This window comes from Naegleria fowleri, assembly GCF_008403515.1.
Source record: "Naegleria fowleri strain ATCC 30894 chromosome Unknown tig37, whole genome shotgun sequence".
NCBI classification, from domain to species: Eukaryota; Heterolobosea; class Eutetramitea; order Acrasida; family Naegleriidae; genus Naegleria; species Naegleria fowleri.
In genome coordinates, this window is record NW_025407969.1 from 56,917 (window position 1) to 83,685 (window position 26,769).

The 26,769-nt window shown below is 38.0% G+C and overlaps 11 protein-coding genes across 11 annotated transcripts; 7 read left to right on the forward strand and 4 right to left on the reverse strand.

Annotated features, from left to right (window-relative positions):
• Nucleotides 1-664: 664 nt before the first annotated feature.
• FDP41_004321 (uncharacterized protein) lies at nt 665-2,971 on the reverse strand (the record flags this gene model as incomplete). The annotated part of the gene is made up of 1 exon (XM_044707723.1): nt 665-2,971. One exon carries the CDS (start codon nt 2,969-2,971, stop codon nt 665-667), a length of 2,307 nt encoding a protein of 768 aa, XP_044561135.1.
• Nucleotides 2,972-3,346: 375 nt separating this feature from the next.
• FDP41_004322 (uncharacterized protein) lies at nt 3,347-5,263 on the forward strand (the record flags this gene model as incomplete). The annotated part of the gene is made up of 1 exon (XM_044707724.1): nt 3,347-5,263. One exon carries the CDS (start codon nt 3,347-3,349, stop codon nt 5,261-5,263), a length of 1,917 nt encoding a protein of 638 aa, XP_044561136.1.
• A 204-nt stretch (nt 5,264-5,467) lies between these two features.
• FDP41_004323 (uncharacterized protein) lies at nt 5,468-8,316 on the reverse strand (the record flags this gene model as incomplete). Its single annotated transcript, XM_044707725.1, has 3 exons — nt 5,468-6,213; nt 6,398-6,429; nt 6,533-8,316. The coding sequence occupies 3 exons, from the start codon at nt 8,314-8,316 to the stop codon at nt 5,468-5,470; spliced, it is 2,562 nt and encodes an 853-aa protein (XP_044561137.1).
• Nucleotides 8,317-8,932: 616 nt separating this feature from the next.
• FDP41_004324 (uncharacterized protein) lies at nt 8,933-10,746 on the reverse strand (the record flags this gene model as incomplete). The annotated part of the gene is made up of 4 exons (XM_044707726.1): nt 8,933-9,638; nt 9,772-10,335; nt 10,419-10,490; nt 10,700-10,746. The coding sequence occupies 4 exons, from the start codon at nt 10,744-10,746 to the stop codon at nt 8,933-8,935; spliced, it is 1,389 nt and encodes a 462-aa protein (XP_044561138.1).
• A 163-nt stretch (nt 10,747-10,909) lies between these two features.
• On the forward strand, nt 10,910-11,473 carry FDP41_004325 (uncharacterized protein; the record flags this gene model as incomplete). The annotated part of the gene is made up of 1 exon (XM_044707727.1): nt 10,910-11,473. One exon carries the CDS (start codon nt 10,910-10,912, stop codon nt 11,471-11,473), a length of 564 nt encoding a protein of 187 aa, XP_044561139.1.
• Nucleotides 11,474-12,041: 568 nt separating this feature from the next.
• On the forward strand, nt 12,042-14,168 carry FDP41_004326 (uncharacterized protein; the record flags this gene model as incomplete). The annotated part of the gene is made up of 1 exon (XM_044707728.1): nt 12,042-14,168. The coding sequence occupies one exon, from the start codon at nt 12,042-12,044 to the stop codon at nt 14,166-14,168; it is 2,127 nt and encodes a 708-aa protein (XP_044561140.1).
• A 369-nt stretch (nt 14,169-14,537) lies between these two features.
• Nucleotides 14,538-18,225, forward strand: FDP41_004327 (uncharacterized protein; the record flags this gene model as incomplete). The annotated part of the gene is made up of 3 exons (XM_044707729.1): nt 14,538-15,444; nt 15,553-15,871; nt 15,987-18,225. The coding sequence occupies 3 exons, from the start codon at nt 14,538-14,540 to the stop codon at nt 18,223-18,225; spliced, it is 3,465 nt and encodes a 1,154-aa protein (XP_044561141.1).
• Nucleotides 18,226-18,899: 674 nt separating this feature from the next.
• On the forward strand, nt 18,900-20,051 carry FDP41_004328 (uncharacterized protein; the record flags this gene model as incomplete). Its single annotated transcript, XM_044707730.1, has 1 exon — nt 18,900-20,051. One exon carries the CDS (start codon nt 18,900-18,902, stop codon nt 20,049-20,051), a length of 1,152 nt encoding a protein of 383 aa, XP_044561142.1.
• A 355-nt stretch (nt 20,052-20,406) lies between these two features.
• On the forward strand, nt 20,407-23,220 carry FDP41_004329 (uncharacterized protein; the record flags this gene model as incomplete). The annotated part of the gene is made up of 3 exons (XM_044707731.1): nt 20,407-22,828; nt 22,911-22,943; nt 23,021-23,220. The coding sequence occupies 3 exons, from the start codon at nt 20,407-20,409 to the stop codon at nt 23,218-23,220; spliced, it is 2,655 nt and encodes an 884-aa protein (XP_044561143.1).
• A 256-nt stretch (nt 23,221-23,476) lies between these two features.
• Nucleotides 23,477-23,932, reverse strand: FDP41_004330 (uncharacterized protein; the record flags this gene model as incomplete). Its single annotated transcript, XM_044707733.1, has 1 exon — nt 23,477-23,932. The coding sequence occupies one exon, from the start codon at nt 23,930-23,932 to the stop codon at nt 23,477-23,479; it is 456 nt and encodes a 151-aa protein (XP_044561144.1).
• Nucleotides 23,933-24,650: 718 nt separating this feature from the next.
• On the forward strand, nt 24,651-26,056 carry FDP41_004331 (uncharacterized protein; the record flags this gene model as incomplete). The annotated part of the gene is made up of 2 exons (XM_044707734.1): nt 24,651-25,044; nt 25,200-26,056. The coding sequence occupies 2 exons, from the start codon at nt 24,651-24,653 to the stop codon at nt 26,054-26,056; spliced, it is 1,251 nt and encodes a 416-aa protein (XP_044561145.1).
• Nucleotides 26,057-26,769: the final 713 nt, after the last annotated feature.

Sequence of the window (26,769 nt, forward strand, 5' to 3'; positions counted from 1 at the left end):
GTTCAGTCCTAGAGAAAATCTTATTTGGTAGAAAAAACAGAAGAAGAAGATGGATACATTTTAGATGTTATTGATGAACAACCCTCTCCAAAGAAAACAACGAACTCCAGCAGCTCCTCTTAGAACTTGAAAAAGAAGAAAACAGGGTTGGGAGAAAAGATGTACTTGTCGTATTGGGGATGTTCAATTAGAGAAAAGTAACCCGAAAATATGGAACAAGAAGCATATTGATGCTCTGCTAAAAGATCAGAATTTCGGTGTTGTAATGAGTGAAAAGAGATTGGAGAATTTTGACCTTGAAGGAAGTGATATTGAAAACGTTGTTGGTGCTTTGATTATGTTTGTTGGAAATGATGAAGAAAAGATTGAACATGCCTGCACCAAATTGTTCATTATTAATCCATCTGTAAGAAAAGCTATTGTAAGATGGATATTCGTCAACTTATTGTCCTACGAACAACGTTGACTTGTCAACTCTGCGGTGTAAATAAACCTCACATCACAGTCCGTAATACATGGACAGGCCTTTAAACTAATGGCCCATTATCTCCTGCCTGTTAAATCACTGAATAGATATAATTTATCACACTTTAGTTCATTCGATCCAAAGAATGCCGTCTGTTGAATACATTCATTCAAGAACATTATATATAAACGTTTCTATTTAATGCTCAGTTTTGGTGACTCTTAAAGGGTGAGCCTCAGTGTTGAAAACAAACTTATCCAATGGAATGACATGATTTGGAGAGAACAACAAATACAAATATTTCAAAGTTTCTGCCAAAAAGAAGCTCTGTTGGAAATCGTCTTTGTGAGGATGTGAGTTGAGCACTGTCACAACTCCGCTGTATCCTCCTCCTTCCACCTTACAATGTTTTTCAATGGCTTGGAAAATCTTCCATCCCCATTCTCTGTATTTTTCATCGCCAGTTATTCGCCACATGATGAACAAACTTTCCACTGTTTCAGGACGTAGAAGATAAGAGGAAGCTCCTCCAGCTCGAATGTCTCCAGTAATTTCGTCCATTGTAAAAACCTCAGGTCCCAAATGGGAAGGCATTTGTTGATATGATTCGTAGCATGTTCTCGTAAACTCGGCTCCCACCTCAATTTGTCTTGCATTCGAAATTGGGAAATCTGTTGAGGAGACATTGAAATACCCTCCCAAGGCAAACATGCCAGCAGCAAAACAGGCCAAATGATCAATCTTGTTACGTGCATTTCGTTCAAACTCTGCCACGTAAGTGTAACCTTTGTGCGACTTTTTCACAAGATGATTAAAAATTCCCTTAATTGTCTCTAAATAAGCTTGGCGATATCTTTCTGCAGCCTTAGTTCCTCTGTTCATCAACCACTGTTTCAGTAGATATTCAAAGAATGAGTCGCCGAGAGCTCCCAATGTGACATGAATTGAGCAAGCCTGCCCATTCAAAATATTATACATATGAGGGTATAGACCATGTTGAGGCCGTACTCGAATCATTTCATCCATGACTTTTGTGACGGCAGAATTATATTTACGGTCTCCGGTCAATTCACTCAATCTTCTAAACTCCAATTGTAAACTTCCAAGCTCGCTCAAAATTGCACAATCCGAACCAGCCCAAGCAAAAGTCTTCTTCTCACCCGTTCTCAAATTAATCTCCGAATAAGGAATTCCAGTTGGAGAATTGAAAGCAGGAATCAATCGATCTGCCATATCTTTGGCTTTCTCAAGGAAAATTGGTTCTTTTGTCAAGTCAAATGCACTCAAAAATCCTCCCACCACTCGAATTGTTGTTTCAAAAACACTGATTCCTCCATTAATTGTTGAAAATGAAGGCATTTCGTTTTTCACATATTTCAATGATTTTTCGAATTGTTCTTTCAAACCCATGATCACCATTGTGTCCAAAGAGTCGATAATGGTCATACCAAAACCATTCGAATCACGAATCCAATTGTGATGACCACGACTCACAGGTCTATATTCATCCTTTCCCCACACTTTTTCATATCCTTTGAAAGCATGAATAAAGGCCTCTCTCACGGCTTGTCGCCGTTCCTTTTGATTGCTCTTGTCAATTTCAAAATCCATGTAGTAATCATCGATTGTGAAGAGGGATGAATCTGGCATGGTGACTACTTGCTGCTGTATTAAGGGCGTACTTTCTGTGTTGGTGATGTCTTTTTTGGGAACATCATCCTCATATTCCCAATTCTCAATGAAAGGCAATTTTGAAGTGATTACAGAATCATCCATTCCATCATTTTCAAAATTATTTGAATTATTCGAATAGGCTGAAAGCCAAAGGAAGGCAACCACAGTCACAGTTAAAATTATCAATAGCAACGGTTTGACACACCTGGAACCTCCCATACTGATCGACGGTAAATCCATGAAGAGAGCCTTCCTTCGTGATGGTAATTTGTCATTACTCGAAATCTCGTTAGTTTTGCCTTTATAGTTTCCCATTGGATCCTGCTCGAGTACCATGAATGGTGGTGTGAGTGATTGCTTTTGTTGTTGCTTTTCACCACCGCCATGAACAAGCTCATCATGATTAGATTTCGTGTTAGTTCTCTTCGTTGTTGCCGACGACAAGGAGAAGGATGATGCTCCCCCAACTCCCAGAGCAGACTCTCCTCTCATCATCATCCGCCGAACCTCCAAATTGCTAGTATCGTGTTGATTTTCATCGTGATCACTCTTCGGATGCGCATGATGAGTGTGTTCATCATCCTCATGATGGGCTCGCGAATGAATCTCTCCCATTTCAAGATCATTCTCAGTCATCAAAGGAAGAGAAGAATAAGCCTTTTCTTCTTCATCATGGCCATGATGATGTAAGGTTTGAAGTGGTCCACCAGCTTCAAGAGTATTTCTTGCTGCATCCATTGTTTCTTTCTCGGAGCCATTCAATGATTCTTCTTCCACTCTTCTTTCCGAGTTTCCAACGATTAAGGTCAATCCCAATAAGGAAGAATCCATCATCCGAAAAAAATTAAAATTTTCAACAATTTTTTTTTTCAAAATATTATTTCTTTAAGTGATATTTTTCATTCATTATGGGTTAATAAATAGGAAGACCTCCAGAAATGAAAATGAGCACCATGATGATGATGATCCGTTGATGATCCATCGAATGATGAGAAATTCGAGAGAGTCCTATAGTTGAGAACATGTTGTTTCGTTTCTTGACCTCGTTATTTAATTTTTAACCATGAATTGAACGATCATGTTGTTGTCATTAATTGTAATCTTCCATTCGAATTTCAACAGTTCGATACCGAACTCTAACGCTGTCATCAGTCAATAACCACAATAAAACGATCCACTTGATATTTTTCAACCAGCGATAAAAAAATGAGTTCCTCTTCGTATGATCCCGAGATGGGCTCGGGCCTCACCCAGAAGAGAACTACAATCACCTCTTCTGTACCTACTTCTTCATCATCGAGTAGTGGCTCATCTTCTATAACTCTCGGGATGCAACCTTCTTCCTCTGCACCCAATTTGGAACCTATTGATTCTTATAACAAGTTGGATAAAACTGATATTTCCATCGGAGAGAGATTACAAATGTTCGTCCGAAAAAACAGAATCTTTTCCGTGATTTTAATAGTTTTTGTCTTATTCGTGATTGGATTATTTGTGATGAGTGGAAATTCTAAAAATGGAAACTCGGAGGATGATCCGAAAAACGTGTTGGATGGAAATACCATTCTCGAGGAAGATCTTTTTGGATCCGATAATGGTAATGGCGATTCACGTTCCTCCTCCTCATCACCATCAGGATACTCATCTTCTTCCTCATCTTCCGATGGTAACAATAGAAAACCAGCCTATTTGAAACGACCCGAATTAATGACCATTCAAGATTACTTTGTGGATTTCATGGCAGACTCTCAAAATGAGAGAAGAAGAGCCGTGAGAGAGGCCTTTATTCATGCTTTCAAAGGATATGAAAAAGTGTGGGGAAAGGATGAATATAGACCTGTGAGTCGTGGTCATCACAATTGGATTCGTGATTCGAATGGTTTTGGTATGACCATTATCGACTCTTTGGACACAATGGTGATCATGGGTTTGAAAGAACAATTCGAAAAATCATTGAAATATGTGAAAAACGAAATGCCTTCATTTTCAACAATTAATGGAGGAATCAGTGTTTTTGAAACAACAATTCGAGTGGTGGGAGGATTTTTGAGTGCATTTGACTTGACAAAAGAACCAATTTTCCTTGAGAAAGCCAAAGATATGGCAGATCGATTGGTTCCTGCTTTCAATTCTCCAACTGGAATTCCTTATTCGGAGATTAATTTGAGAACGGGTGAGAAGAAGACTTTTGCTTGGGCTGGAAATTGTTGTCCATTGAGCGAGTTCGGTACGCTTCAATTGGAGTTTAGAAGATTGAGTGAATTGACTGGAGATGACAAGTACAACAAATTGGTGACTCGAATTATGGACTTGATGTTTGACCGAAAACCAGCCAATGGTCTTTTCCCAATCAAATTCCATCCAGACAATGGCCAATGGTGTACCAATCACGTCTCACTAGGCGCTCTAGGTGACTCATTCTTTGAATATTTACTCAAACAATGGCTAATGAATAGAGGAACCAAGGCTGCAGAAAGATACAGACAATTATATTTGGACTCTTTGAAAGGAATTTTCGATCACATGCTCTTAAAATCGAGCCAAGGATATACCTATGTGGCAGAATACAGTGGAAATCCATATCACAAAGTGGATCACTTGGCTTGTTTTGCTGCTGGCATGTTTGCCTTGGGAGGTTATTTCAATGTCTCCACAGCAGATTTCCCAATTTCGAATGCAAGACAAATTGAAGCTGGTGCCGAATTTACGAGAACATGCTACGAATCATATCAACAAATGCCTGCTAAGATTGGACCTGAAACATTTTTAATGGATTCTGGAAATATTAGAGCTGGTGTCCCCACTTATCTATTGAGACCTGAGACTGTGGAAAGTATTTTCGTTTTGTATCGTGTGACAGGTGATGAAAAATACAGAGAATGGGGATGGAAGATTTTCCAAGCCATTGAAAAACATTGTAAGGTGGAAGGAGGAGGATACAGTGGCATAACATCTGTCTTGTCTACACAACCTGGAAAGGATGATTTCCAACAGAGCTTCTTTTTGGCAGAAACTTTGAAATATTTGTATTTGTTGTTCTCTCCAAATCATGTCATTCCATTGGATAAGTTTGTTTTCAACACTGAGGCTCATCCAATCAGAATTACTCAGACTGAACATTAGATTATTTCAGACTTGAAAAGTGTCTAACAAAAGAATACTAGAGTGCAAATATATATATTCAAAAGACCATAAATTATTAAAATTCAATTTATTTTCTCAAAATATTCCCAATTGTTGTTGTTCTCAATTCTTTCTCCTTGTGTCATCTTGCATTTGCAATGGAGCTTCATTTGTGGTCAAAAAATTTTGACACGAACTAATTAACTAATCAAACTTTGGTGCTCGTTGCATAAAATAGTGAATATCATTCAAAAAGTGCAACATGAATATTGCAAACAAGAATCTAGTTTTTGCATCCTCGACAGTTAATTTTCTTCCAACAATTGAAATGTGCTTTTTCGTTCCAATAAATACCAACACATTAATGATTACAATAAAGAGGAATTCCAAGGCGAGTAACACTAATGATTGCGAGGTAATACTCAACTCGTATTGACTATCGTTTACATATCGATCTCTCAGAATGGGATACATTTGGAAGTTGTATTCACTGCTTTTCAAAATTTTGGTGAAAATAAGAAACGACAATGTCGAAGCAAAACTTGAAATCTCATACAAGTAAAACTTGGCACAAATGTTCCTCAAATAGTGCTCATAGGTTTGTAAAGTAATTCTATAAAAGAGAGAAGGATAGAACTTTTTCACACCAAAAATATATAAAATCCAATATTTCACTTTTTGCGTCACAAAATAGGAAGTTCGTGTTGCCCTTAAAGGATATTGTACAAGAAGGAAAATAAAATTGATAAATGTAAGAAGGAAAAAATTTTCCCAAGTCTCAACCTTCACAAAGAGATAATTGTAAAATAGGCCAAAAAACATTTGTGAAATAAAATTATGAAAATATCGAATGGGTTCAATTTGGTCAGTGGGTAGTAGAATTTCAGAAGCCATTTCTAAAATGAATGGAATGATCACTCTAGAGACTTGAAAACCAATACTGATAGCAGCTATTTGAAAGTGTCAATAAAATTCCATACATGTAATAGGATGTAGAATTTGGATAATTAAATTAATAAATCGATAAATGTAATAATTATGTAGAAAGTGGAAATGGAAAAATATTTCGTAATCATAGGATGTTATGTAAATTCTATTGTGTGAAAAGATGTCAACAACAACAACAACACTCACCTTGTTTTTCAGTTGGAGCAAACATCCCAAATCTCATAGGCAAACGATTGCAAATAAAACCATATCAGGAAAACTAAAATTTTGAATAAAATCACTTGAAACAACGTTCGAATCAAGTAGGTTCGTGTTTCGTACTGAACGGGAGGTCTCACACTCGATGTCACTTTGCAACATCCTTCCTCAAGATCGTTCATAATCGAATAGGACGATTTGTTTGCTTGTTGTATTAAATGTTCTCTGGATTCGAGAAGCGTAATTTCTTTGGGAGTCACTTCCTCTTCTATGAATTGAAAATTTGTTTCATCGGCTGAAAATGATGGATCATTTGTTGCGGAAGAAGAAACGACTGAAAGTTTGCTTTTAAAATGTGACTGCTTCGTTCCATGTTCTTTAAGTAGAGTGTCAAATGTCACATAATCACTATTTTCAAGAGTAGAATCATTGATTGCATCTCTACTGCGGCGAGATCGTTGTCTTAACGAAGAAATCTTGTTATTGAGAAATTTCATTAAGGAAAATCCCCTATTGACATCCACAATAGACGAGAAGGCATATGGTGTTCGATATTTAGCTTGCATTCCAAAGAGATAAATTTGGAAACAAAAAGACCTTATGAATGCATCAGCCCATCCCTTTGCGATTTCAATTTCATAGTAAATCAAATTGTTAGGAGATGAGTTCAAATCAACACTTGTCATTGTTCCATCCTCTCTATTTGTATAATAAAATGATTGTGCGTTCACGGATGTTGTGGTAATGTTGTCCGTGTCGGTGCCAGTTGTAATTTGTGGAGGCACGTATTCTTGTTGTTGTTGTGGTGGTGTTGGTGGTGACTGATGATTGTGTGAAAAATCCTCTAAGGACTGCAATGATTGAAAGGATGAATGAACTGCAATGTCATTCTCGGTATTACTGATAATAGGGTCCGTCTCCAATAACGATGCTTCCAAATTATTGCCACTCACTAGTTGTTGACCATGGTTATTACTTCGAAGAGTATTTTGGAAAAGAGTTTTTCTAAATCTGGGTAAATATTCATCTTGCAAATAAATTCTGTTGTAAAATACAAAGGTACCAGCAGGTGGATGCAATTGTAACGTGTGACTTTGTGTCCATTTTCGACGTGCGACTTCATTTTGAATAAATTCTAATCGAGAATCGTCATTCTTGAATTCTGATCGCAAATTTTGTAAGATCTTCTGTCGGTCGATTCCATTTTTCGTCATTAAAAATCGAATCACATAAACAGTGTATGCTAAAAATCCACAGAGCACTTCACATGCAGCTAATAATAAATAGGACCACCTCGATGATGCAATTTTCGCTCTATGGATCGTAATCAAGCTAATAATTGTTACGAGTGTGAAAGCAAGTGTTGAAAATGTCACATTCCACAATGAGTTCCCAGGTATCACATGATCGAAAAACACCAACCAAATTAAAAAGGCAAACAAATAATAAAGGTAATACGAAAATCCAATACCCGCAAATGAATCTGACACATTGATCATAAATGGTTGTGTTGAGTTGGTGTTGTTGGATGAATTATTGTTGTCAGAATTTTCTAATTCGATTAGGTAATTAAAATAATAATTTTCATAACTATTCTGTTGTGGTGAGAGACAAGAAGAAGACGGCCTCGAGGAGAACATCTTCTTGTCTGAATTTTCCAAATTTTCCAAATAAGGCGACCATGATGCTCCATGCATCGCCAAAGAAGGCTTTTTCTTCTTCAAATATTGAAAATCTTCATGAGGATGCTCGTGTAAATTTCCATTCTTCTTCCGATTCTCATCATCAGGATTGCTACGGAAACTATTCCTCCAACCACTGGATGAATCATCATCAGGTTGAAATTTATGGGATTGATCCTCCTCCTCCTCCTGCTTCGGAATGAACCATAAGGATGTTGAGCTCATCTCATGGAATGAACTGGCATTCCTGTTCCTCGTATTAGTCAATAATTCTTGTTTGACCTTGATATATTCATCGATATTAACGAGTGGTATTAAAATCCATAACGTATTCAATAGAAAAGGAATGAACAGAAGGAATAGGGAGAGATGTAACGACTCACATCCGTACGCACAAAACGATCGGATCAGAATGAGTTTGGTTTTTCGGAGAGAGCAACAGCAACAACAACACATTTGGTGGACCAGTAGTACAGGACTTTCAAGTAGAAAAATCTACTTTTCAACAATGAGTTTAATGTGAGAGAGAGAAAGTGTGTTGAATTGGTCGATTTTTCGAAAGAGTCTTTGAGATCACGTAGGGATGGTCTTTCTCAGATCATCAACATGGGTATGGAGTCAGAAATGAAGAATTGGACACCACAATCTCGCGAGATTGTCTCTTTGTGAAATTTTTTGTTTTTTGCTTTTTGATTTCTTTCACAACGCAAGCTTTGAAAATGTGTCATCTTATTTAGACAAGATCAATTGGAAGGTTGGATATCTTTTTTCACGCGAGTGATGAGGAAATCGTCTTTTGTGAATTTTATTGCATTGCACAATAGTTTGGCTTGAATCATCTTTACTTTTCCAACTTGGCAACAATGTCCTCCACCTTATTCTTAAAATCAGCTCGTTCGCTCTTTTGGTCGAAACGAATGAGGTGAGGAATAAACTCTGGCTCTTTGGATAATTCTTCTGGTGTCAACTGTTCACAAATTTGACTCTTATGGACGGAGAAAATGATCGATTGTTCTTGGAATGGAGAGAATTTCATTCCTTTGAAAATCTTAGCGTTCAAGATGAGTTTGAGAACAGAGTCTGCTCTAATGACCAAACGAGCATCCTTCTCATCATTTTTGTTCAAATTAATCTTCAATGTACCAACACCTCGTTGTTGCCAGGTGGACTTGCCATCCACAGTCACACTTCGATATAATTTGGCGGCCTTATATTCACCTAATAATTTTTCATTCTCCTCACCTGATTTTAATTCTACTGGAGGAAGATCAATAATCTTGTGACTCATGGCTGGAAGGCTTGGTTCATAATCTGTTGCATCTCCTCCCTCCTCATCTTCTTCGTTGGCAGCTGCACCTCCTGAGGCTACCTTTGGTTTATAGTCTGTGTTAGTCCACGATGGTGGCTTGTTTGAAATTTCAAATTTAAATTGGCTTTCCCCTAGATTTGAACTTGCTCCACTGAATGGGTTTGAGAATGTTGAAAAACCTCCGAATGAGAATTTTTGAGGTTCACTAGCAGTAGTCGAAGAAGAAGAAGATGGAGTGCTGGAGAAATTGAAATTAAAACCAGATGACTTCTTCTCCTCAGCAGTAGGGGCTTTCTCTGGTTTTTTTCTCCTCGGCCAAAGTGCTAGGAGCTGTTGTCTTTTTCTCTTCCACTGCTTGTGTTTTTTGTGACTCTGTGCCAGCTGTTGAAAGAATGATCGGAGTGGTTGTGTGGTTGGTTGTTGCTGTTTTTGCACCTTGTTCTGTAGCAGTATCATGTGTAGTTCCAGCCGCATTGGATGCAGGTTGTGGGAATGAATATGCAAATGGCTTTGTTGCAGATTGATCGAAAGAAAAGGCAAAGCCTCCACCGCTTGAAGTGGTCGATGTTGGAGCTCCACTCTTTTTCTCTTGTAATTGTTTCTTTAGTTGCTCCGTTTCATTCTCCAATTCTTTGACTCTCTTTTCCAATTCTTTAATACGAAGATCCTTGGCATCTGGTGTCGTTGTTGCTGAGGATGGTGTGGGAGTGGTTTGACCAAAGTTGAAAGCGAATGATGGCTTTGTGGCTTGTTGTGATTGTGGCTGTTGTTGTTGTGATGGAACTGAGAAGCTCCAAGCAAGTTGCTTTGGAGTCGTCTCTGTGGTGGCTGTTGTTGTTGTTGTTGCTGATGAAGGAGGAGGAACAGCAAAATTGAAAGTTGTGGTTGGAACACCCACAGAACCAGCAGGATGTTTTCTCTTAGCCTTTATGGGTCTGTGTGAGGGTACAAATGGATGGGTACAAAAGAGATTCATTCATTCAAACAATAATAATGATCATGACTGCAGTATACTTACTTTCGTTCTCTAATTTCGTCTTCAGAAGCCTTTTCAAAATGTCCGGCTTCTGTTTCCTCTTCATCTTGATCTCTATTGTTAATATATGATATGAATACGGAATGAGATTCAAAATATATTTTGAATTGAATGTGTGGATTACACATCATCACGAAGAGAATTTGTTGCAATTCAAGAATTCAACAATTTGTTTTCCAATATTTTCCAATTTGTGCGCATGAAAGTAAAGAAGAATATGAAGTATTATACACACATTGTTCAAAGATGATAATATTGCTTACCTAAAATTGTCGGAGGTGAGTTGATGCTCGTTGGTTCGCTTTGACATTTTTTTCGTTTCATTCCTTCATCGTCAACAGTGTTTTTTGAAGCTGGAGTGGAGAACAAATTTTGAATTCCTCTTCAGAGAATTTTCAATCATCTATATTTCTCTCCTTACATCGGACGACCTCATCATCTCATAAAATTATCATCATCATCACATAAAAAAAATGAGTAAATTAGCCAAGATTGGTGAAACCACCTTTAACAAGATTGAGAAAATCAATTCGGAATTGTTGGCCATGACGTATGGATCTCTCGTTACTCAAATGTTGAAAGACTATGAGGATGTTGCAGCCATTAATACACAATTAGAAAAGATGGGATACAAGATGGGTATGCGATTGATTGATGAGTTCATGTCAAAAAGCGGTTTGAGCTCGGGTGCTTGCCGTGAATTTAAAGACACAGCAGAGTCCATCGCTAAAGTTGCTTTTAAAATGTTCTTGGGAATTAATGCCAATGTTACAAATTGGAGCAAGGATCAAACCGAGTATAGTATTGTGTTTGATGAGAACCCACTGAATGATTTTGTGGAATTACCGGAGCCAATCAAACAAAAACGATTGTACTACTCGAATATTATTTGTGGAGTTATACGAGGAGCTTTGGAAATGGTCTTGATGCGGGTCGAATGTGAATACAAGAAATGTCCCTTGTTGGGTGATGATCAATCGGAAATTCGTGTCCGATTGAAGGAATACTTGAGAGAAACAGTGCCATCTGAGGATTAATGATAGCCAAGTGAATATGATGACAGAGCTCAAGTAGTTGTGATGAATCATCATCAGCATCATCATCGTCTCTGTCATCACAAAGGCAATGAAAATATCAATGAAGTTCGAGCCAACAGATGTTTTTCAGATTGTAAATATATACTACTTATTAATATTTATTGAATACCAACCTCTTGTTTGAATGGATTGAGTGGTAGCTACCATGATGATGATGCATCAATTGATTGAAATAGTGAATGTCAATTTATGCATCATCATCATGGTAGCTACCACTCAAGCCTATCTCATCTGTTCTATGGAATCAATCAACAACAAGGCTTGCTCCTACTGCACTACAACAAAGAGGAGAGTCAAACCCACCAAGACGAAATACAGACAACATAAGACAAAAAAAAACAGACCACACCGTACCACAGTGACTCCTCTGATTGAGCTCTTTGGCAAACCTTCACAAATTTTACCCTTATCAACACAAGGCTTGTTTCTAACCTTCTACAACTCAAGAGGTGCAAATCACCACTACCACCATCAACAACATTAACAACCACATATCATTGTCATCATCATGTCCACACTATTCAGAGGAAGTGCTTGCTTTTGTCCCTCCCTCTACTGGATGATTACAGGAGAGGTTGAACTTGAGAAGGAGCCTTTACCGAATGAGCACGAGGATCTTTCTCATCTCTTGTTCTCTTCAAAGTCAAATCAAACGAAGCAACAACCATCGTCATCATCGAGTATGAAGAGAAATCAACAAACCAAGAACCATCACGACCATGATATTAGCCTTTCTTCAATGTCAGGTTTGGCATTTGGTGACTATTCTGAACAGGTAACACCACAAACCACACTCCGAAGAAGAGAGCTCCTTGTGGAGAACACTCAGGAAGAACAAGCAATTCTTATTATTTGTAATTTAGAGGCAGAGGCAAATGGTGGTGGTTCTTCTTTGATGACTGCCAGCAAAAAGCAGCCAAAGCAAAAGAGTAACAAATCTTCTTCCAAAGTGATTCACCGTTCACAATTGGCAACTGGACAAGTATTGTACATTCCCAAATCGAAAGTGTATGTGAATGGTACACATGACCAACAGGAAGAGGTCTCTCGCTTGAATGGTCAATCTGCGATCAAGTATTTGGTGGTTGCAAGTCATGTCAAACTAGTTCCTCGTAAGAGTGCCATCTTCAATTTTTTCGAGAATACTCTTGAATTAAGGTTGTCTCAATATCAACAAAGATGGAGACAGCATCATGACACAGAGGAGTATGTTGGAGGGGAGGAGAGGATGCTACAACGAATCACCACTTCACATTCGAATATGTCATTCAATGGTCACATGTTGCAACATGACGAGAGAAAATTTGTTAACTCAGCACAAAAAGATGTTTCTGGCACCCTTAGTCATGAGGCTGAACAGAAGAAGAGAAAACTCGTAGATACCTCGGTACAATGTGAAAAAGAGGAATTGACAACCCGTAGAGAGCATTCAATAACCAAGCGTAATAATTCTGCAGCCACGATGTCGAATCAGAATACACCTCAAACTTGCCTTGACCCTCTGTCTGATGACGAAGTGACACCATCATTTCAACACAAAACTCAGTCTCCTTTAAACTTCTACGATTCTACTACACGATTTGAAATTGAACAGAAACGAGTGGACCTATTCAAGCAAAAGCTGAGGGAAATTGTTAAAAAGCATACTAGTACCAGCAATCCATGTTCCATTGCACAAATTCAACTTCCTGACCGAACAAGTAAGAGAACAAAGAAAACCAGAGAACCAAAGAATGTTCACACATCAGCAAAATCAAGTGTATACTTAGAAAAGGATGATACTTCTGAAATGTCTGTAACTTCATCGATTGCTTCATTCATGTCTGATTCTCCCATGTTAGATTTGAACAAATCCTTTAGAATTTCGAATGCTGCTGAGTGTAAAGAAAAGCCAACAGCAAACCTGAACGAGGCCTTCCTAATTAGTGACTCTCAAACGGGTGCATACATGGACGAGACATGTGTTTCTGGTTGCGTTTCAGGTGGTGAAACTCCAAGCATGTCTCATGAAGCCAAACATCGAGGGGCCACTCAGCTTCATGGTTCAACGAAGGCCGTTCTGAATGGTAGTGGTGACAATAGTAAGGAAGTTTCACACATTTCCATGACACCCTCTCTGTTGACTCCATCTTCGCCAATCGAAATGGTACGTTACCAACCAGCGGTGGCCACACGAACGGAGAGCAAAGATCTCAATTCTTCAGAGATTCATGAAACATCGCTCACACACATTTCAGATGGTGATAATACTGTGAGCATTTTCATGGAGGACTCTCCTGTTGAATCTAAGGAAAATCAACCCTCAGTACTTGAAGACTCAAAGGTGTCACACTCATCAAGTATGAACTATTTCAATAACTCCACGACAAGGGAACATCAGTCTATCCAATCCTCCACCAACGCCAAAGTGGTCGAAGGAGGCTCACAAAGCACTTCTCGCATCACCAAGTCACCAAAAAGTGGAAGAATGTCAAACAAGTACGGCACTTATTGCGCACCATCCATCATTGATACTTCTCCAATTCCCACGTCGTCATCATTCGTCACTCCTTCTCAACCTTCACAAGATGACAGCGGTCTTTTGAATGCAGCTCAGCTACTTTCGAGTATTAAGAGCCCGAACATGGAAAAGTAAACGCGTTATAAAATCGCTTATTAAGGCAATGATATTCGCAACAAAGTAGCATTAACACTCCAACCTTCTTTTTCTCTTCTTCTTTTTTCTTTCATGAATATTTCTTTCTTTTCCACGACCTTCTGAAGAAGAAATTTCTTCTTTCCCTCTTTTTCGTTTTTCCATTCCGACGGGTGAAACATAATCATCACGATGTTGTTGTTGTCCCATCAACCATTGATAAGGTGCATCCTTGAAATCAACATAAAAAGAGATTTCCAAAATATGAATTTTTGAAAAAAGTCTTTCGCGCGCTTCTTTTGATTTCAATTCAACAAACAAAAAATAGAAAAAATCGTTACGAAAGAGAGTAATAATAATTATAGTACCATGCGTAAATTAAGCAATATTTTCAAACGGAGAGAGAGTGATGCCAATCATAAATCAGGAACAAGACGAAAGAGCGAAATTCACAATGCATCGGACGATCAAGTGATTAGCCTTAATTCCTCTCAACAAGATCTCATTGGAGCTTCCGAAGAGGAACAATATCCAGAAAATTTCGATGAAGAATTTAGGCAGTTCCTGGAGAAAACCTATGGAAACACCAATCAATCTCAAGCCATAGAAAATCTCATGCTTCTCCCGAAAAAGAAGAAGCTGGAATTGCTGAAATTACGGAATAGTTCGTCATCATCGTCCTCGGAAATCAATCTAATGTCTCAATTGAACGATGTTGTGGAGCATATCAAGCAACCAAATTCCATGCAGGGTCTTACTAAATCGTTGCAACATCTAAAAGTCATGGTTGCTACTCATGCCGAAATTGAGGAAGGTTTCATTCAGAGAGACGGCCTGGAGCTATTAATGAGGATCTATAGCAACACTCGTTTACAGTTTGATCCGAGCAATAAGAATGTCATGCATACGATCGATCATGCCATGCTTCAGTTTGATATCATTGTTCTTCTGATTTTCAATATCACTCAATTATGCAAGAATAATGAGGGTCTTGAACGATTTGTTCACTATCCGAATAGTATTCTCGAGATCACGATGGGGCTTCATGTCGAGAGTGAGGAAGCTCGTAATTCCATTTACTTTTTGCTCTCGAGTTTGTGTTTGTACAGAGATGGCCAATACTTTCAACATATTATGGAATGTGTTAAAATGTTTTCAGAGACGGCTCGAGAGGAAAAGTTTTTCACTTTGGTTCATCATTTGAGAAGCTCGCCAAGCTTTAAAAGCAAGTACATTATTTTGGCCTTCATTAATATTTTGATGAGGCAAAGTCCAGGTAAGTCTAAGGGTGAAACTTCACGACAAGTGGAGAAGGTTGTGGTTTGAAAAATAATTCACACATCGTGAATTTGATGTGATAAAACCGATCCTTTTCAAAAAATAGCACAAGAAAGAAGGAATGTGAAACAGCAATTCATAAGTGTTGGAGTTTTGAGTGAAGTGAGAAATATCGAGAAGGATTTCCAGTCATTTACAGCAGTTGCAGATTCAAAAGTCCTCGATGACAGCTACAAGTTAAAAAATCAAGTGGAAATATTTAACGCTATCATGGAAGGTGATTTTGAAGAGGATGACATTTTTGACGAATTGAGGTGTGTCATTGAGAGCTTGGAGAATGATCACCCAACTCGACCATCATCGAGTGGCAGTATAGCCGATGATTTGAGAATAGTTGTGGAATGTATGATTGGGAAATGTAAAGAGTAAGTTGTTTCTTCGAACAGCTGTGCTGCGTGACATGGAAATGATCTAATAACTTCATGATCGGTGACAATCCTGTCGCTATTCCATGGTGACTCATATCCCACGTTTACACAGGGAGAACACTGAATGGATTCGAGAGTGTAAATCAATTTTGAAAGGAGAGATCTCGTTGAGAGTATTGATTGATCGGGCCACCATTTTACAGCAACAAATTGATAGTCAGAGCAAAGAAATTTCCTTACTGCATGAACGCCTTAAGCAATTGGCGGTTGTGCAAAAACCATACATTACGACTTCTGAAAAGTCAGTCAATACCACTATGGATGTTACGTGTCTGACAGAGAATCCTCCAAAGATGGAGAATAATGGTGTCATGAGGGATGCTCGAGCCATTCCTCCACCTCCTTCAATGGCTTTACCAGTTGTGACAGTTTCATCATCGACCATTCCGCCTCCTTCAAATGGCCATGCCTCTTCTGTCATTCCACCTCCACCTCCACCACTGAATCCAATACCCTCCTCGTCATCCACGTCAATGACTCCACCTCCACCTTCAACTTGTTGTTGGAGTAGTTCTTCATCTATTCCACCACCTCCTTCAGCCACAAGCAATGTACCACCTCCTCCTCCAACAGCATCAGTGGGAGCCGTTCCACCACCTCCACCAACTTCCTCACATCATGTTGGAGGCAACATGACGAATTTGCCACCACCTCCACCACTGCACGCCGCTGGCATGATGAGCATCCCACCACCTTCGGTCTTTCCTTCGATGAATTCAAAAAGTTTGCCAGAGCTGCCCACCAAAAGAGCAACCATACCAACTAAGGACTTGCGACTTTCAAAGTTAGAAGATGCTCGATTACAAAAATCAATGTGGATGAAAAATAACCTTCATGCCAAACTGTTTGAGGTCGAGTTACCTGAAAAAGAGTTGGAAGAAATGTTTTCCAACCAAACTAAACCTGTCACTCTTGCTTCTTCATCAAGTAATGATTTGATCAAAAAGAAAGAAGAAACAGTTAGCATTTTGGAAGGACCACGACTTCAAAATGTTTCCATTTTCATCAAATACTTAAAAATGCCTGCAACAGAATTGGTAAGCAAGTTGTTAGAAATATCCAATGATTTTTCAGAGGAAATGCTCTCAAAACTATTGACCAATGCACCAACGGAGGACGAAATCCAGCGTCTCAAGGATTATGAAGGTGATGAGAGTGCTTTAAATGCAGCTGACAAATATTTGAGAGAGCTCACTACGGTACCACGACTTCAGAGCAGATTGCAATGCTGGATTTTCAAGTTGAAATACCCAGAAACAAAAGCCTCTATCTCTCCAGATATGAATCTCATCAATTCTACATGCCAAATGATTATGAAATCATCATATTTGCAAGAAATATTTGTCTTGATATTAGCAGTCAACAATTATTTAAGCAAGAAGGGAATGTATGGATTTAAAATTGCCTCTCTTTCCAAACTTAAAGAAACCAGAGGCAACGAGAAGAACATAACTGCGTTGGATATGGTTGCCAAAATGGTATTGGAAAAGAAACCAGAAATTTTCGCTCTGAAAGACGAAATTTCAATGATTGAGTCTGCGTCTCGTATTGACCTGGTCGATCTCTCTGAAAAAATTGACACCATGGAAAAGAGTATTAACAAATTATCTCAAGAACTGGCAAAAGCCTCAACGGATGAAAATATCCCCACAAAGGATCGTTTCAAAGAGGTGTTCGAGCCATTCTATGAAGATGCTAGGAGTGAATTGGTAAAAATTAAGGACACATACTTTTCGATGAGCCAAACACTTCAAGATTTGGCAGAATATCTCGGAGAAGAACCTTCGAGTGTGAAAAAGAATCCTTCTGAAGCATTCCTTCAACTGTCAAGCTTCTTTAAAGACCTCTTTAAATCGGTGGAGAATATCAAGAAGGACCAGGAAAAGAAAAGAAAATTGCCACAGAGTACTACTAATAGCAAACCACCAACCTCTACCAATAGTGGTCAAAGTTCAAAGGACACTATTGAAATGACCTCTGCCTCCCCCTCACATGATCCACAGTTGGTGTCTATCGATAGTAATAATACTAGTACCGAGAGTGACAATGCAAATGCCTTACCCACCATGGTGAGCTCTCTCAAAGTGCCTTATCATAACAGAGAGCGAACCAAGTCAATTTTAAGCTCCATCGAGAAATCCATTTACGAAGGAAATGGAGTGTTATCTCCTGGAAAGAAGAAACGTGTGTACGGAGGAGGTGGTATTGGAGGAGCAACAAATAACAATCCAAGTTCCATCATGTTGGTAGGAGAGCTGAATAATGCGCTCATATCTAGAAAGAAAGAATAAATGCTCATGTCTTCAGTGCTAATAAGCATTACTGAGTAATGTGGTTTTTGGATAGTAGTTGTTGAATAAATGGCCATGCCAGTATATCGTTTTAGTTCTTCAAAAAGGTTGACATTCTTCTCAATTTATCAGTTAATTGATTCATGTTTTCAATTCTTGCATTTTCAGATTCATAATATTGGTATTTAATCAAATCTCCCAAAATTGATATGTAGAGAATTTGCTTTCTAATGACTCGCCAATTAATTAATATTTGACAAGTTCATGCAACAATTTTAAATTTCGAAAAGCTCTAAAGTTTTAGAACATCAAATGTTGTTGAGTTTGAGAAAATGTGAAAAATTTTGTTGTAAATCTTTTCATCTGTAACATTTTCAAAATAATTTCTCTCACATGATTATCCGATTTTAACATGTTCTTTTTTCAAGTCATCATAAGGATCACGCTTCAGTCCAAACTGTAATTGAGTTGAGTAAGATGTTTAATTTTTTTTCACGATTAAAATAAATTGAAATGTTATTGTCAGAAATATATTCAATGTTCAGCTCTTTCAAACGACTCGCTAAAATTCTGAATAGTCGCGTGTAGTAGAATCAACTCTTAATTCTTCGATCTTACTCGGTAAATCATCAAATTGTTTGGAATTAATACTTTTTCTGAAAAAGATCAAAAAAATGTCCAACTTTGAAAAAGAAACAAAATCAACCAACAACACGAATTTATCGGAAGAAGCAATACGAACGCCTCGACGTCGAGAGATTTTCATGAACAATAACAGTGATCATCATAGTAACAATGATAGTAATAACAATCATAATCAAACGAGCATGGCTATAACGCAAGAGGATCATCGGATGCAATCATCCTTCATTGAAGAAGAAATTAATTTTGATGAGAATCATGATGAAACGCGAGCATCTTCACCAACGCTTTCCGAAAATGACGATACAAATAGCATTATTATTGATGAGAGTGGAGATGTTAATTTAGATGAATCATCGGATGATGAGAATTCCATGATGATTGACCATGAATTATTATTACCAAATGAGAGCAATCATCAAAATAATAATAATAATTTGACTTCGGATTCTCGTCATGATGATCCACACGTCACGATACATATAAAACAAGAAGTACAAGAAGAAATTGATTTAAATGAAGAGAGTGTTGCTACTACTCCTCTGCAAAATGCAAACACAACTGAATCAATTTCAAATCACGACAACACAATTACAACTCATCACAATGAAGAAGAAGAAGAAGAGATTGACTTGGGAGTAGTTGAAGAAATATCAGCTATCAAGTCCTCTCCTGTGTTGGACACACCATTTTCGCCACGATCCGATCACGAAACAAGAAATTCTCGACAAGACAGCAGTGGCTTAACACAACAACCATCACCAAACTTTTCAGAAAGTATCATTATGGATGAAGATATTAATTTGGATGAACCAATAACAATCGATGAGGACATTAATTTGGACTCTGAATATTCTGAAAATGAAAATGCACCACAACAAGACCAAGTTGAAACATCAATCAGCATTAAAGAGGAGACATTTGATGAAGATTTGGATTTAAACGAGTCTCAGACAGAATTAACACCACCAATGGATAATAATAATGAAATTGAAGCAAAATTAACAACAACAACATCCTTAGATTTTCAATCTGATCAGCAAGACAAGAATGACATGAAGGATGATATTGATCTAAATAATGATCAATCTTTACAGAATTCACCTCTTCTTCAAAGTTCAAATACTTGTGCACAAGATGCTGACACAACTCTCAACGAAGACACAGTTTTCGATGAGACATGATTTGAGGGAAGTGCGTTTGGAGGAATGGCTCTTTCGTGTTGTTCGGTTGAAGGAGCTTGAACGAGATTAAGGTTTCGGAAGAACTCTTCATCCTGTGAAGAAGAAGGTGAAGGAGGAGGTAGTTGTTCCAATCGTTGTGTTTGAGGAGGTAATTCGGGTTGTGATGGCATGGGTGCATGAGTTGGAGTTTCTTGTTTCTCTTGTTGTTGATTACTCTCAATAGTGCTTGTCATTTCATTGGAAGACAGAATGGGAAGTGACTTGGAGATCAACAAGCAGTGACAATACTCGATCGTCGTTGACAATTCCAGCTGTGAATTCAATTGCCTCTCAAGAAACAGAGTCCTCAAACAACATGAATCCACCATTGTTTAAATATGTTTCTTTGCCGATCACCACTCAAGAGCAAGCAGATGAGCTCATTAAGTTGAGCTTATCGGTCCATGCTTTACCATCTCTCAGAACACAAAATGGTAAGAAGATTTGGTACCTCACTCCAAATCAATTTAAATTGACAAATCCACACTGGGATAAGATGATTTCAGACGTTGTTGAGGATTCAGCTCGACGTGGATTGGGAGTAAGCTCCAAGAAGCAAATCTCACATGAACTTGAGTACTTGGTATTATACCAAGAAGGAAGTGTCGATTTTCACAGAGGAAAGAAGCACACCACTCACGAACATCACCGCCTGAAAGCTGAGAAGCAACCATTTGCAAAACTTATCGTTCAATTGCCTTCAGTGTACAATGGTGGTGTAGTCATTGTTCGATACAATGAGAAGGAGGTTCAATATGATTTCTCAGATTCTTCAAGTTATTTACCGTCCTATATATCAATGTATGATGAGTGTGATCGTGAAGAATGCTCCATTCAAAGTGGCTATCGATTGTGTCTCGTCTACAAAATTGTTTTCACAGGAGGAGTGGGACGAGTTCCAAAATTTGATCATGGAGCACAAATCAGTCACGATTTAACAAGAATTGTAGATGAGTGGTCAGATCAGGAAATTCCCATGGCATTTTATCCACTCTCCAATGTGTACTCTCAGACATGCTTTAATTTCGAATCTCTTAAAGATGACGATGCATTAATTTTCAATTTACTCAATACGTTCAATGCTCGATACTCACTGTTACACTTGTTCCTTGCAGTTTTCGAGAAGAAAGCACTAACAACAGCCAAAAGTAATGAGCCACAAAACATTACCTATCGAGCATCTTCACTATTGGGTCCAAATAATGACACTCGATTCCAAAAATATGATTTGACTTTGGACGTCTCGAGTATATTTCCTTTCGATACTTTGCAGGACATGCCTTTCAAAGAGAAGAAACAGTGTGGCAATGGTATGATAGAATTGAGATGCACTTGCACGTGCTTAATCATTATTCCTAAAAAGGTTGACTACATGTTCTGGGCATATACAGATCCAATGTCTTGTTATAAGGGATTTTTATCCCTCTATAAGCAATACAAAAGTGATCCGACACGAAGAGATGCCTGTATTCGACTTGCCCTCTCGCAAAAAGATTCACCTTCTTTCAAAAACAATATTACTGAACTTGTACCCATTCTGATTGATTTGAAAGATACCAACTTGTTGAAAACATTTATTGCGAGCGCTTCAGCCAATATCACTCTCGGTACATGGAATGTCATCTTGTCACAATTTTCAATGGATGATTTAAAGCAAGAGTTTTTGTCGAGCGTGGTTCAATCGACATGTGCCAATGCCAACAGCCTTGGTCAAAGATTACAAGCATCCATTGAAATGGTATCGAAATTTAATAATTTACAACTCTCTCAAGAATTTATCACTCGGATCATTGAAACTGTTAGTACCAATACTGCTCTACAGTTTATCTGCATTCAAGTCATTGGCATACTACTGAATGCAGTAAATTCGTTACAACTACCGATCACTCCTGCATTCAAGAAGGTACTAGTGAAACGTCTAGATAATTATGTATTCTCGGATAAAATTATGGGAATCGTTACATCCGTATTGAAGACATGCCTCAAGAATGATGAAAGACAAATTTGTGACACTATTGTCAATAGCATGTTTCAAACTGTGACTCCACAAATTCTAGAGAATTCACTGGAGGGTTTTATTGCTATCATTCACTTGATCGGATTGGAGTTAACAATGTCACGAGTGCAAAATGTTCTTAAAAACATCAATTCAATTCCAGGATATTTGAGCATCATGACCAAACTACAAACAAATTACTTGGAAAGTAATTCGGAAAATCACAAGGAAGCATTTTTTATTTTCAAGGAATGCAAACAACATGTCATTAATGCATTTCATCTCATGCAAAACCTTGATCTCTCTATTTGCCAACAAGTACTTTCATTTTTTTGGAAATGCAAATTGGTCGAAGATATTACTGTACTCACTTCAACGATAATTGTCAAAGCAGGAACAGATTACGAAACATTACTCGCTCTCATTCATTTTATTGACAAAAACTTGGGACTAAATGCATTTCAGCACATTGCATTCAATTCAATCCTTTTGAACTGCTCGAATATTGTCAAGGTACACTTATCTCAAGCTTCAACAAGTACTGGACAAGATTGGTCTTTCAATGTTGAAACGATGTGCCATTGCAACTATTGCCAACCTGCAGAACAGTTTTTGAAAGACAAGACGCAACGACAAGTCGAGTTCAGACATGCTGAAAAATACAGAAATCACATAACAGAACGAGTGAAGTGTGCTGTTGGTGACAATAGCAAGTATTTGAAATTTGAGACCATCAAGACAGGTATGTACAAGTATTGATTTTTGGTATATTTACTTGTTACATTAATGTTACACGAATGTTTGATTGAAACCATTGTTCAAAGGCTCTCCCTATGGATTTCCATTAAGAAAATTGCGTCACCCAATGACAGCCAAAAACGCAAAGTGAAACGAATTCAAGATATTGACACGTATTTAACGAAACTCATTGCAGCTGTCAACAATTCTGGTTCCTCATCTTCCTCACAAGTTCCAGGATATATTGTCACAAATTCACCCACAGGCATGTCCTCAAGCAATAGTAATGCATCGATTGCCTCGACTTCATCATCGTCAGGTGTCAAAAGGGTCATCAACCATTCTTCTTCTTCATCCTCGTTGAATCCACCAAACAAAAAGTCCAAGGAACGCTAACCAACTAGTGAATGTGGAGAAGGTGATGAATAGAATGAACAACAAGTCCAAAAACGAGAAATGCACGACGATCATGACTAAAACGAAATTTCCAAACATAGATCTTTTACTGTTGCCAGCATTATTAAGGACACGACAACAAATAAAACGTTAAGACATGCAAGAGTAAGACATAATAAATTACTCTTCTTCTACGATGTTGGTTGTAAAATAAAATGTTTCGGCAAATTACTGGACTAACATTCATTGTACAAAACTATTGTTTATCATCATCATCTACCCATTCATCATCGTCGTCATCATTCTCATCATCATCATCATGGATACCACCCTTCTCACCTCCATCCTCCTCCTCCTCCTCCTCATAAATTTCATAGATATTCTCTCTCTTAAACAAGATCCAATCACCATACGAATATTCCTGTCCACCCACCAAACCATTATCAATCCTTCCAACCAAATATTTCAAAGATCCCTTCTTCAACACCTCTACCCAAAATCTCTCTTGTCCATCACACACTTTCACCATCGATCCCGATTTTACTTTCATCAAATCAGCCACGGAGGGTGCTGAAAAGGTTCGGGGATGTTCCTTTGCGAGTTGTTGTGCATTGAGTAGTTTGGGTTCAAAGATGATCTTGTGGTGAGTGGGATGAATGTTGTTGCATTGAATTATGTGGTGTTTTCGAACGTTGGTTGGAACTTTTGGCATTTTGTTTTGCTGGAATTTTGTGGAATTTCACAACAACTGATTTCTGTTGTGGAACTTTGTAATATCTAAAACAACACATCATGATGTGGAAAACAACAACCCACCATTTGAAATGTTTTAGGAAAGTTCTTGTTGTCAATGGTCAGAATCACTGGTTCTTGCAATTTGAAATTCATGCTTCGTGTGTGGTCAGATTCACACGCAATTGTATCCTTCCGAATTGAACCTTAATATTGATTCTCTATTTGTATGACAATAAAAAAGAACGACATTATTTCGAAGAGTACATATAATCGTAGGTTGGTGTTATTGAGTGCTCTGAACATCAATACATCTCTCAAAGGAATTATCATTCTTTGACAGAATGGACAATCACAAATTTTAAAGATTGCTTTCATGTAAAAACAAATATTTGGTCAATTCTCGAGCAATCAACTTACTGCATCACAAATGATGATAATTCTTAATCGACCAACATTTACATTTAATCTCTGGCCAGGAGTGAATGCCCGAACTTTGCTCTCACAAAGAACACTGCAGTTGTTGCACTTTTGAAAGGTAAAATTTATTCGCGAGTGACAGCAATAGACAACATGAACGAGAATTCGAACCTTCACAAATCATTTGACGGATCAAAGTCCTTCCTCCTTCCGGAATTTTGTTTCGAATTTGCGAATTCTCCAACATGTCCAAATCCGGACCATCACTCCGAAAAAAAATGTCCACCACAACTTCACAAAATTTCGATCAAACCATTCACTCCCTCATTTCCAAACTCGTTCCCTCACAACGTTTCATGATCTACGGATGCTACGGATACACTGGTGAATTAATTGTCAAACTCGTTCGAGATTGTGGACTTTTAAAAAAGGTCGTCCTGGCAGGTCGGAATCGATCATCCTTGGAAGACATGTTGAAAAGACTAAAAATTGATAAATCCGAAGTGGAGTATCAAGTATTTTCGTTGGATCAAGATTCGGAGGTGATTGATGAACAGGTGAGAAAGGTCGATTTGGTTTTGTTGGTTGCTGGGCCGTTTGTGATCACTTCGAAAGCGATGGTGGAAAGTTGTTTGAGATGTGGAGCTCATTATTTGGATATTACTGGAGAAGGTATGTTTTCTTAATATTTAAATATATTTATTATTTGTTTTTTAATATTATTATTGATTTTGATTGGTTAATATTTTCATTATCAAAATGGATGAACTCGAAATGAATAATAATCTTTAAACACGATGGGACATTCCAACTTTTCTCTCATGCAGCTCCCGTCTTCCAAAGCATTCTCGAAAATGACACGGTCAAAAAACAAGCCTGTGAAAAAGACATTATTCTCATGCCAGGTGTCGGCTTTGATGTCGTCCCAACTGACTGTCTCTCCAAAAAACTCGAAGAAGAATTCTCCTCTCGATTCGGAAAAGAAAAAACCACTCAACCCAACGCCCAACTCGAACTTGCCATCAATGTTGGCAGTACTGCTGTACAAACTTCTCGTGGTACCACAAAAAGTGCTATCAACATGTTGAGACAAGGCACTTGGGGATTTCCCGAACGAGTGAATGGTGTCATTCAACCCATGCCACGTGTCGTGAAAGAATTCCCATTTTACAAAAATGGACAAACTGCAACTCAACCAGTCACTTGTGTGAGTGTTCCTTGGGGAGATATTGCCACTGCGTATGTGAGTACGGGAGTACCAAATGTGAGAGTTTATTTTTCATCTTCAAAGAATGCTGCCACTGTGGCAAAGATTATGAATATTTGGTTGTTCAACTTTTTATTCTTTTTATTCTTCAATTTGCCATTTGTGGTTCCATTGATGTTTAAACTCATTGATTGGTTCATGCCAAAGGGACCTGAGGAAAATCCTGAATCGAGAGTTCACATTTATGGAGAGCTATTCCATCGTGACAATCCTGCAACTTACAAAGTGTGTGGAAGAGCACAGGCCAAAGCTGGTTACTTGTTCACTGCAGATAGTGCCTTATTGATTGCCTTAAAGATTTTAACCAAAACTGGATTGAAGAAGCATTCGGGATGTTTGACACCATCGTTGGCATTTGGAGCTGATTTTTTGAATGAAATTGATGGATGTAAAGTTGAGATTGTCGAGGAGGAGTAAAATGTTACAATAGACATCTGTTCAATGAAGGTAACAACTGTTCATTATTGGCATATTTCCACAATAAAGAAGACGTTCATTGACATATTCCACAATAAAGATTTGGATGAATACGAGTGAACATTGTGTGTTGTTTATAGAGTGAAAGAATCATTGATATTTAACCCAATACATGTTTGTTTGGAATTAGTGTGTATGTGGTGATGGTCATGTATGCATGATAGTGGTGATGGGATGAATGTGTGGTTGGGTGGTGTTGTGTATGGTGAGGTAAACGCTGCCGTGATAAATCAGAATGTGTAGGAATGTGATCGAATTAAATTGATTGATAGACTACTACTGAGAACGACTACAATTTTGGCTTCATTCTCTTCAATCATTAAATGAAAGCCTTGGTGATGAAATGATTTGTAGGAGTAATGATGATGGCGACAAATTCAATCAAAATTCAAAATTGATGATGATGCAATCAATCGCCAAATGATAATATCCATTATTGTTGTTGTTGTTGTAGTAGTATCAGTAGTTTCCATCATCACTGAAAATATAATAATTCTTATTCCTTTTGCTTTAAAGTTTCCGGAATCACCACATCCGAGAAATTCTCTTGCTTCATACTATAGATTGTATATCCATAAGTAGCAACAATCATCGTTCCCAACACAAACGCAACAATTCCAGCTCCTCTCTTTCTCTCAAACGAAGCAGCCTCA